This window comes from Gigantopelta aegis, chromosome 8 (assembly GCF_016097555.1).
Source record: "Gigantopelta aegis isolate Gae_Host chromosome 8, Gae_host_genome, whole genome shotgun sequence".
NCBI lineage: Eukaryota > Metazoa > Mollusca > Gastropoda > Neomphalida > Peltospiridae > Gigantopelta > Gigantopelta aegis.
The window spans coordinates 80,357,201-80,369,741 of NC_054706.1; the positions used below are offsets into that span (position 1 = coordinate 80,357,201).

Below are 12,541 nucleotides of genomic sequence, written 5' to 3' on the forward strand. Positions count from 1 at the left end.
TCTTAAGAGAGAAAAATACTATAACTCCATTTCGTTCTATTGATGCAAACTGAAAAATATTTAGTTAAATAGTTTATTATACTATTAAGTCATTTATGTTGTTTTACAAGTCAGGTTGATGAAAGCGAAACGCCTTGTCGTAAAATAGAGTGTTTGTTTACACTGTGCATACAGGAGTTGGCTGGAGCTGATTTCACTTTGCCCCAAGCTATAGAACCACATGCACCAATAACGAAACAAAATGGCTGCCCCCAGTTAGCAGGAATAATCATGTTTTTTACTAACTCTAAAATTACGCGTTTTTCATTTGTTAAAGTGTCAGTATGTGTTGGTGGTCTGGGTATGCATCTTTCCAACACATAAGGCTCTTGTTTGAGTTTACTCTCCCTTTAAGTGTCAGTATGTGTTGGTGGTCTGGGTATGCATCTTTCCAACACATAAGGCTCTTGTTTGAGTTGACTCTCCCTTTAACACCAATCATTGTTGGGTGGTGTGGTTGTAATGACATTTAGCTGTTTTACCATTACTGTGTTGTTGGTTACTGTCTACACGTAACTGGAAAAGATGTGTAACTAAGTGTCCTCGTCTTTAGAAACGCTACAGCCAGTCTGTGTAGGTATTTTGAGCAAGTGACATAAACCCAAAATATCTAGGGAGCTCAGTAAGACGCTGTCAACATTTGCCCTGGTTTTGAAAAACAATTAAATTACAGCACACATCCTCACAAGACGTTTTGTACTTTAACACTTCTGTGAACTGCGTTAATCTGTGTAGGTGTCAGCTAGATGCAATGGGGCTCCATAAACCCAACACACATAGAGACTTCAGTAAGACACTGTCACAATACAACTCTGTTTTGAAAACCAATTAAATTACATAGCATTCCCTCACAAGAAGTCTTATAGTCTATATAGGTGTTAGATGCACAGACTCCATACACCCAACACATCGAGGGATTGGAGTGTGATGCTGTCAATACAAGTCCATGTTTAAGACCAGTTAAATTACGTTGCATTCCATCACAAGAAGTCTTGTACTTTAACACTTCTGCGAACTGCATTAGAATATCCCTCTTTGAAATGAAACCATATAGCCGTGTCCAAGACTTCTTTCTTCTTCTCATCTGAAAATAAAAGTAAATAGATTTTGTCTTAAAACAAATAAAACTAACCTAAATAAACACGTGTACACAAAATGTGACAACTAGTATGCTACAACTGATGTATGTCAGACATTTATATAAACGTAATATCAATTATTCACCTACACATTTAGTGTGTGTTATGATTGTAGACCTAGCTAACAGGCTGACGAATATAATAACCTATCGGACTTCTAGCTTTGGGAATCTGTTGGACCCAAACACATTTTTGTGGCCAATACACTCCGGGCAATCGATAAAAGTCGATTCCTGATATGAAAACTTTGTGACTGTTTAAAAAGATTCAAAATAAAACATTATATATGTATTTTTAAAAAATAAATTATTTGTGAAAAACCCAGTGACAAACCTTTCGTCTCTTCTGCCGTTGGAACTGCCTTAATTCTCTTGGTTCTCGTAAATTGGCAAAAATAGTCTTTTGCAGGCTGCAATTTGAAAATGAATCTATGTCAAATACTCTTTTTTTTCTTAAATTCATACCACCATACGTATAGCACATATGCACAAATGAAAGGTGAATGAATTTGGGGGGTGGGGGTGGCCGCATCTATAAGTATGTTTGTTCAGGTGAGGGGGGGTTGGCATTATGTACCAAGAGTATACTGGGGGAGGGGGTTTTTCGTTGATAGAGTACATATGCAGTGTATAATAAAATAAAGCCTACTAAATTAATGTGTACATTATCAATGTCCTGACATTGTCCTGGATGCCAATGCAACGCGTGAAACATCCACACACACCACCAGAGGAAATAACCAATACTAGTATTTTAAAAAGATCTTTCAGTGCCAGTTAAGTACTCTATGATATAAATGTTTAAATCACAGTCCAGAGTCAAGTTTACTTAAATCATTTAAATAAAATGAACTTCTGTTAGTGTTTTCAAATGTTTCTAAATGATTGGTGTAAAATCCGAGCTCCTAAATGTTTCCAATGTACTTTTCAGTGCTGAAGACTGATATATGGGGGTGGAGAGTGTGTCGAGGGTGTGTGTGTGTGTGTCGAGGGACGCAAATAAACAAAACAACCACCCACCCCGATTTGTTTGTAGATACAGTATTACTCTCTTGATGGGTCATTGTGTACATCATAAGAAGAAGTCCCATTTAAAAGCAGGATTTAATTTTGGACTCTTTCTTTGTAGACTTTTTGCACCTGTATGTTTTCTTTTGAGACCATTTAATGAACTTGCAAAACACAGAGAGTATTTGTGATTGATATATTCTGTGAAATTATCCCTTCACATTTGCCTGAGTGTTGACTGCTTCTATATTTTCATCTCACAACTACTAGTATTCATCTTAACTTTACGAAGATTGCATTAATAATAATGTTCTCACCGCCCTCAACATTTCTGTTTCTATGGTTACCTTATGACAGTGTCAGACAAATGTTTTTACCGTTTCTTGTGTCTAATGTTTAACCTCCAATCCACTTACTTTTTCCTCCGATATGACCGGTGTGAGTTTCTTCATGTGGTTCGGCACGGCAGGAATGTTGTCCTTCATCCCGCTACATCGCTCTTTAGACTCCCTACAAACACAGCAACAAATGTGGAATACTGACAAATATGCCACATTTTAAAGGCAAGGACATGATACCTGTATTAAAATATAAACTGAAATGATCTTAAAAAATCTCAAAAACTATATCATAATTAAATAATTGTAATTGTTTGCATTTCAGATCAAATTAAATTTACTTTGTTAAAATTCTTTAACTGACAATGGAAACTGACATGAGGCGACTGGAAAATGACGAAGAGATTGGAAACTGACGAGGAGACTGGAAACTGACTTGAGGAAACTGGAAACTGACATGAGGAGACTGGAAACTGACTTGAGGAGACTGGAAACTGACTTGAGGTGACTGGAAACGGACACGAGGAGACTGGAAACTGACATGAGGAGACTGGAAACTAACTTGAGGAGACTGGAAACTGATGAGGAGACTGGAAACTGACATGAAGAGACTGGAAACTGACTCGAGACTGGAAACTGACATCTCTATAAAACGGAATTTCTCTTCAGTCAGGACTTTACACTATAAGGCTAATTTTCAGACTATTTTCTAGAAATGGTACACTCTTGCTTCCACATAAAATCTGAAAGTCAAAGGTTCTCTTCAGTATAAAACGGATTTCTCTTCAGTCAGGACTTCCACTCTGTTTGATACACTCTATAAAACGGATTTCTCTTCAGTCAGGACTTACACACTGTTTGATACACTCTATAAAACGGATTTCTCTTCAGTCAGGACTTACTCACTCTATAAATAAAACGGATTTCTCTTCAGTCAGGACTTACACTCTGTTTGATACACTCTATAAAACGGATTTCTCTTCAGTCAGGACTTACACTCTGTTTGATACACTCTATAAAACGGATTTCTCTTCAGTCAGGACTTACACACTGTTTGATACACTCTATAAAACGGATTTCTCTTCAGTCAGGACTTACACACTATTTGTTACACTCTATAAAACGGATTTCTCTTCAGTCAGGACTTCCACTCTGTTTGTTACACTCTATAAAACGGATTTCTCTTCAGTCAGGACTTACACACTATTTGTTACACTCTATAAAACGGATTTCTCTTTAGTCAGGACTTCCACTCTTGTTTGTTACACTCTATAAAACGGATTTCTCTTCAGTCAGGACTTCCACTTCTGTTTTGATACACTCTATAAAACGGATTTCTCTTCAGTCAGGACTTACACTCTGTTTGATACACTCTATAAAACGGATTTCTCTTCAGTCAGGACTTACACTCTGTTTGATACACTCTCTAAAACGGATTTCTCTTCAGTCAGGACTTGCACACCATTTGTTACACCCTATAAAATGGATTTCTCTTCAGTCAGGAGTTGCACACCGTTTGTTACACCCTATAAAACGGATTTTTCTTCAGTCAGGACTTGCACACCGTTTGTTACACCTATAAAACGGATTTCTCTTCAGTCAGGACTTGCACACTGTTTGCTACACTATATAAAACGGATTTCTCTTCAGTCAGGACTTACACACTGTTTGTTACACCCTATAAAACAGATTTCTCTTCAGTCAGGACTTACACTCTATAAAACGGATTTCTCTTCAGTCAGGACTTGCACTGTTTGTTACACTCTATAAAACGGATTTCTCTTCAGTCAGGACTTGCACACTGTTTGTTACACTCTATAAAATGGATTTCTCTTCAGTCAGGACTTACACTCTATAAAACGGATTTCTCTTCAGTCAGGACTTACACACCGTTTGATACACTCTATAAAACGGATTTCTCTTCAGTCAGGACTTACACACCGTTTGATACACTCTATAAAACGGATTTCTCTTCAGTCAGGACTTACACACCACTGTTTGATACACTCTATAAAACGGATTTCTCTTCAGTCAGGACTTACACTCTGTTTGATACACTCTATAAAACGGATTTCTCTTCAGTCAGGACTTGCACACACGGATTTCTCTTCAGTTTGATACACTCTATAAAACGGATTTCTCTTCAGTCAGGACTTACACACCGTTTGATACACTCTATAAAACGGATTTCTCTTCAGTCAGGACTTACACACCATTTGATACACTCTATAAAACGGATTTCTCTTCAGTCAGGACTTACACACCGTTTGATACACTCTATAAAACGGATTTCTCTTCAGTCAGGACTTACACTCTGTTTGATACACTCTATAAAACGGATTTCTCTTCAGTCAGGACTTACACACCGTTTGATACACTCTATAAAACGGATTTCTCTTCAGTCAGGACTTACACTCTGTTTGATACACTCTATAAAACGGATTTCTCTTCAGTCAGGACTTACACTCTATTTGTTACACTCTATAAAACGGATTTCTCTTCAGTCAGGACTTACACACTATTTGATACACTCTATAAAACGGATTTCTCTTCAGTCAGGACTTACACACTATTTGTTACACTCTATAAAACGGATTTCTCTTTAGTCAGGACTTCCACTCTTGTTTGTTACACTCTATAAAACGGATTTCTCTTCAGTCAGGACTTACTCTATAAAACAGATATCTCTTCAGTCAGGACTTCCACTCTGTTTGATACACTCTATAAAACGGATTTCTCTTCAGTCAGGACTTACACTCTGTTTGATACACTCTATAAAACGGATTTCTCTTCAGTCAGGACTTACACTCTGTTTGATACACTCTCTAAAACGGATTTCTCTTCAGTCAGGACTTGCACACCATTTGTTACACCCTATAAAATGGATTTCTCTTCAGTCAGGAGTTGCACACCGTTTGTTACACCCTATAAAACGGATTTCTCTTCAGTCAGGACTTGCACACCGTTTGTTACACCCTATAAAACGGATTTCTCTTCAGTCAGGACTTGCACACTGTTTGCTACACTATAAAAAACGGATTTCTCTTCAGTCAGGACTTACACACTGTTTGTTACACCCTATAAAACAGATTTCTCTTCAGTCAGGACTTACACTCTATAAAACGGATTTCTCTTCAGTCAGGACTTGCACTGTTTGATACACTCTATAAAATGGATTTCTCTTCAGTCAGGACTTACACACCGTTTGATACACTCTATAAAACGGATTTCTCTTCAGTCAGGACTTACACTCAGGACTTACACACCGTTTGATACACTATAAAACGGATTTCTCTTCAGTCAGGACTTCCACTCTGTTTGATACACTCTATAAAACGGATTTCTCTTCAGTCAGGACTTACACACCGTTTGATACACTCTATAAAACGGATTTCTCTTCAGTCAGGACTTACACACTGTTTGTTACACTCTATAAAACGGATTTCTCTTCAGTCAGGACTTACACACTGTTTGATACACTCTATCAAACGGATTTCTCTTCAGTCAGGACTTACACACCGTTTGATACACTCTATAAAACGGATTTCTCTTCAGTCAGGACTTACACACCGTTTGATACACTCTATAAAACGGATTTCTCTTCAGTCAGGACTTACACTCTGTTTGATACACTCTATAAAACGGATTTCTCTTCAGTCAGGACTTACACACCATTTGATACACTCTATAAAACGGATTTCTCTTCAGTCAGGACTTACACTCTGTTTGATACACTCTATAAAACGGATTTCTCTTCAGTCAGGACTTACACACTGTTTGATACACTCTATAAAACGGATTTCTCTTCAGTCAGGACTTACACACCGTTTGATACACTCTATAAAACGGATTTCTCTTCAGTCAGTCAGGACTTCCACTCTGTTTGATACACTCTATCAAACGGATTTCTCTTCAGTCAGGACTTACACACTGTTTGATACACTCTATAAAACGGATTTCTCTTCAGTCAGGACTTGCACACCATTTGTTACACTCTATAAAACGGATTTCTCTTCAGTCAGGACTTGCACACCGTTTGTTACACTCTATAAAACGGATTTCTCTTCAGTCAGGACTTGCACACACTGTTTGATACACTCTATAAAACGGATTTCTCTTCAGTCAGGACTTGCACACTGTTTGTCTACACTATATAAAACGGATTTCTCTTCAGTCAGGACTTACACACTGTTTGTTACACTCTATAAAACGGATTTCTCTTCAGTCAGGACTTACACTCTATATACACTCTATAAAACGGATTTCTCTTCAGTCAGGACTTGCACTGTTTGATACACTCTATAAAACGGATTTCTCTTCAGTCAGGACTTACACACTGTTTGTTACACTCTATAAAACGGATTTCTCTTCAGTCAGGACTTACACTCTATACAATAAAACGGATTTCTCTTCAGTCAGGACTTACACACCGTTTGATACACTCTATAAAACGGATTTCTCTTCAGTCAGGACTTACACACCGTTTGATACACTCTATAAAACGGATTTCTCTTCAGTCAGGACTTACACACCATTTGATACACTCTATAAAACGGATTTCTCTTCAGTCAGGACTTACACTCTGTTTGATACACTCTATAAAACGGATTTCTCTTCAGTCAGGACTTACACACCGTTTGATACACTCTATAAAACGGATTTCTCTTCAGTCAGGACGTACACACCGTTTTATACACTCTATAAAACGGATTTCTCTTCAGTCAGGACTTACACACCATTTGATACACTCTATAAAACGGATTTCTCTTCAGTCAGGACTTCCACTCTTGTTTGTTACACTCTATAAAACGGATTTCTCTTCAGTCAGGACTTGATACACTCTATAAAACGGATTTCTCTTCAGTCAGGACTTACACACCGTTTGTTTGATACACTCTATAAAACGGATTTCTCTTCAGTCAGAACTTCCACTCTGTTTGATACACTCTATAAAACGGATTTCTCTTCAGTCAGGACTTACACACTATTTGTTACACTCTATAAAACGGATTTCTCTTCAGTCAGGACTTACACACTACACTCTATAAAACGGATTTCTCTTCAGTCAGGACTTGTTTGTTACACTCTATAAAACGGATTTCTCTTTAGTCAGGACTTCCACTCTTGTTTGTTACACTCTATAAAACGGATTTCTCTTCAGTCAGGACTTACTCTATAAAACAGATATCTCTTCAGTCAGGACTTCCACTCTGTTTGATACACTCTATAAAACGGATTTCTCTTCAGTCAGGACTTACACTCTGTTTGATACACTCTATAAAACGGATTTCTCTTCAGTCAGGACTTACACTCTGTTTGATACACTCTCTAAAACGGATTTCTCTTCAGTCAGGACTTGCACACCATTTGTTACACCCTATAAAATGGATTTCTCTTCAGTCAGGAGTTGCACACCGTTTGTTACACCCTATAAAACGGATTTTTCTTCAGTCAAGACTTGCACACCGTTTGTTACACCCTATAAAACGGATTTCTCTTCAGTCAGGACTTGCACACTGTTTGCTACACTATATAAAACGGATTTCTCTTCAGTCAGGACTTACACACTGTTTGTTACACCCTATAAAACAGATTTCTCTTCAGTCAGGACTTACACTCTATAAAACGGATTTCTCTTCAGTCAGGACTTGCACTGTTTGATACACTCTATAAAATGGATTTCTCTTCAGTCAGGACTTGCACACTGTTTGTTACACTCTATAAAATGGATTTCTCTTCAGTCAGGACTTACACTCTATAAAACGGATTTCTCTTCAGTCAGGACTTACACACCGTTTGATACACTCTATAAAACGGATTTCTCTTCAGTCAGGACTTACACACCGTTTGATACACTCTATAAAACGGATTTTTCTTCAGTCAGGACTTACACACCATTTGATACACTCTATAAAACGGATTTCTCTTCAGTCAGGACATACACTCTGTTTGATACACTATAAAACGGATTTCTCTTCAGTCAGGACTTGCACACCGTTTGATACACTCTATAAAACGGATTTCTCTTCAGTCAGGACGTACACACCGTTTTATACACTCTATAAAACGGATTTCTCTTCAGTCAGGACTTACACACCATTTGATACACTCTATAAAACTGAATTTTCTTCAGTCAGGACTTACACACCATTTGATACACTCTATAAAACGGATTTCTCTTCAGTCAGGACTTACACTCTGTTTGATACACTCTGTAAAACGGATTTCTCTTCAGTCAGGACTTACACACTGTTTGATACACTCTATAAAACGGATTTCTCTGCAGTCAGGACTTACACTCTATAAAACGGATTTCTCTTCAGTCAGAACTTCCACTCTGTTTGATACACTCTATAAAACGGATTTCTCTTCAATCAGGACTTACACACTGTTTGTTACACTCCATAAAACGGATTTCTCTTTAGTCAGGACTTCTACTCTGTTTGTTACACTCTATAAAACGGATTTCTCTTCAGTCAGGACTTACACTCTATAAAACGGATTTCTCTTCAGTCCGGACTTACACTCTGATACACTCTATAAAACGGATTTCTCTTCAGTCAGGACTTACACTCTGTTTGATACACTCTCTAAAACGGATTTCTCTTCAGTCAGGACTTGCACACCATTTGTTACACCCTATAAAATGGATTTCTCTTCAGTCAGGACTTCCACTCTTGTTTGTTACACTCTATAAAACGGATTTCTCTTCAGTCAGGACTTACTCTATAAAACAGATATCTCTTCAGTCAGGACTTCCACTCTGTTTGATACACTCTATAAAACGGATTTCTCTTCAGTCAGGACTTACACTCTGTTTGATACACTCTATAAAACGGATTTCTCTTCAGTCAGGACTTACACTCTGTTTGATACACTCTCTAAAACGGATTTCTCTTCAGTCAGGACTTGCACACCATTTGTTACACCCTATAAAATGGATTTCTCTTCAGTCAGGAGTTGCACACCGTTTGTTACACCCTATAAAACGGATTTTTCTTCAGTCAAGACTTGCACACCGTTTGTTACACCCTATAAAACGGATTTCTCTTCAGTCAGGACTTGCACACTGTTTGCTACACTATATAAAACGGATTTCTCTTCAGTCAGGACTTACACACTGTTTGTTACACCCTATAAAACAGATTTCTCTTCAGTCAGGACTTACACTCTATAAAACGGATTTCTCTTCAGTCAGGACTTGCACTGTTTGATACACTCTATAAAATGGATTTCTCTTCAGTCAGGACTTGCACACTGTTTGTTACACTCTATAAAATGGATTTCTCTTCAGTCAGGACTTACACTCTATAAAACGGATTTCTCTTCAGTCAGGACTTACACACCGTTTGATACACTCTATAAAACGGATTTCTCTTCAGTCAGGACTTACACACCGTTTGATACACTCTATAAAACGGATTTTTCTTCAGTCAGGACTTACACACCATTTGATACACTCTATAAAACGGATTTCTCTTCAGTCAGGACATACACTCTGTTTGATACACTATAAAACGGATTTCTCTTCAGTCAGGACTTGCACACCGTTTGATACACTCTATAAAACGGATTTCTCTTCAGTCAGGACGTACACACCGTTTTATACACTCTATAAAACGGATTTCTCTTCAGTCAGGACTTACACACCATTTGATACACTCTATAAAACGGATTTCTCTTCAGTCAGGACTTACACACTGTTTGATACACTCTATAAAACGGATTTCTCTTCAGTCAGGACTTACACTCTGTTTGATACACTCTATAAAACGGATTTCTCTTCAGTCAGGACTTACACTCTTTTTGATACACTCTCTAAAACGGATTTCTCTTCAGTCAGGACTTACACACCGTTTGATACACTCTATAAAACGGATTTCTCTTCAGTCAGGACTTACACACTGTTTGTTACACTCTATAAAACGGATTTCTCTTCAGTCAGGACTTACACTCTGTTTGATACACTCTATAAAACGGATTTCTCTTCAGTCAGGACTTACACTGTTTGATACACTCTATAAAACGGATTTCTCTTCAGTCAGGACTTACACACTGTTTGATACACTCTATAAAACGGATTTCTCTTCATACACTCTATAAAACGGATTTCTCTTCAGTCAGGACTTACACACACTCTATAAAACGGATTTCTCTGTTTGATACACTCTATCAAACGGATTTCTCTTCAGTCAGGACTTACACACCGTTTGATACACTCTATAAAACGGATTTCTCTTCAGTCAGGACTTACACACTGTTTGTTACACTCTATAAAACGGATTTCTCTTCAGTCAGGACTTGCACACTTTGATACACTCTATAAAAACGGATTTCTCTTCAGTCAGGACTTACACACCGTTTGTTACACTCTATAAAACGGATTTCTCTTCAGTCAGGACTTACACACTGTTTGATACACTCTATAAAACGGATTTCTCTTCAGTCAGGACTTACACACTGTTTGATACACTCTATAAAACGGATTTCTCTTCAGTCAGGACTTACACTCTGTTTGATACACTCTATAAAACGGATTTCTCTTCAGTCAGGACTTACACACCGTTTGTTACACTCTATAATACGGATTTCTCTTCAGTCAGGACTTACACTCTATAAAACGGATTTCTCTTCAGTCAGGACTTGCACACTGTTTGTTACACTCTATAAAACGGATATCTCTTCAGTCAGGACTTACACACTCTTCAGTCAGGACTTCTCTTCAGTTTGTTACACTCTATAAAACGGATTTCTCTTCAGTCAGGACTTACACACTGTTTGTTACACTCAGGACTTACACTCTGTTTGATAAAAAAACGGATTTCTCTTCAGTCAGGACTTACACTCCGTTTGATACACTCTATAAAACGGATTTCTCTTCAGTCAGGACTTACACTCTGTTTGATACACTCTATAAAACGGATTTCTCTTCAGTCAGGACTTACACTCTGTTTGATACACTCTATAAAACGGATTTCTCTTCAGTCAGGACTTGATTTCACACCACACCGTGATACACTCTATAAAACGGATTTCTCTTCAGTCAGGACTTACACACCGTTTGATACACTCTATAAAACGGATTTCTCTTCAGTCAGGACTTACACACCATTGATACACTCTATAAAACGGATTTCTCTTCAGTCAGGACTTACACACCATTTGATACACTCTATAAAACGGATTTCTCTTCAGTCAGGACTTACACTCTATAAAAACGGATTTCTCTTCAGTCAGGACTTACACACCATTTGATACACTCTATAAAACGGATTTCTCTTCAGTCAGGACTTACACTTTGATACACTCTATAAAACGGATTTCTCTTCAGTCAGGACTTACACACTGTTTGATACACTCTATAAAACGGATTTCTCTTCAGTCAGGACTTACACACTGTTTGTTACACTCTATAAAACGGATTTCTCTTCAGTCAGGACTTACACTCTGTTTGATACACTCTATAAAACGGATTTCTCTTCAGTCAGGACTTACACACTGTTTGATACACTCTATAAAACGGATTTCTCTTCAGTCAGGACTTACACACTGTTTGATACACTCTCTAAAACGGATTTCTCTTCAGTCAGGACTTACACACCGTTTGATACACTCTATAAAACGGATTTATCTTCAGTCAGGACTTACACACCGTTTGATACACTCTATAAAACGGATTTCTCTTCAGTCAGGACTTACACTCTATAAAACGGATTTCTCTTCAGTCAGGACTTACACTCTGTTTGATACACTCTATAAAACGGATTTCTCTTCAGTCAGGACTTACACTCTATAAAACGGATTTCTCTTCAGTCAGGACTTCCACTCTGTTTGTTACACTCTATGAAACGGATTTCTCTTCAGTCAGGACTTACACTCTATAAAATGGATTTCTCTTCAGTTAGGACTTGCACACTGTTTGTTACACTCTATAAAACGGATTTCTCTTTAGTCAAGACTTACACACTGTTTGGATTGGTGCGAGCTTCATTCCTTCTCATTTTCTCCAATTCTACCT

The 12,541-nt window shown here is 37.8% G+C and overlaps 1 protein-coding gene across 1 annotated transcript in view; it reads right to left on the reverse strand.

Moving 5' to 3' along the window:
• Nucleotides 1–335: 335 nt before the first annotated feature.
• The window catches only part of LOC121379352 (chromosome transmission fidelity protein 18 homolog), a 55,628-nt gene continuing 43,422 nt past the window's right edge, over nucleotides 336–12,541 (reverse strand). The window contains exons 21-24 of the mRNA XM_041507924.1: nucleotides 12,487–12,539; nucleotides 2,602–2,695; nucleotides 1,512–1,587; nucleotides 336–1,123 (exon numbers count right to left, since the gene is read on the reverse strand). Coding sequence (XP_041363858.1) covers nucleotides 1,020–1,123; nucleotides 1,512–1,587; nucleotides 2,602–2,695; nucleotides 12,487–12,539 — 327 coding nt within the window. The 3' untranslated portion in view covers nucleotides 336–1,019. The remainder of the gene's footprint in view (nucleotides 1,124–1,511; nucleotides 1,588–2,601; nucleotides 2,696–12,486; nucleotides 12,540–12,541) is intronic.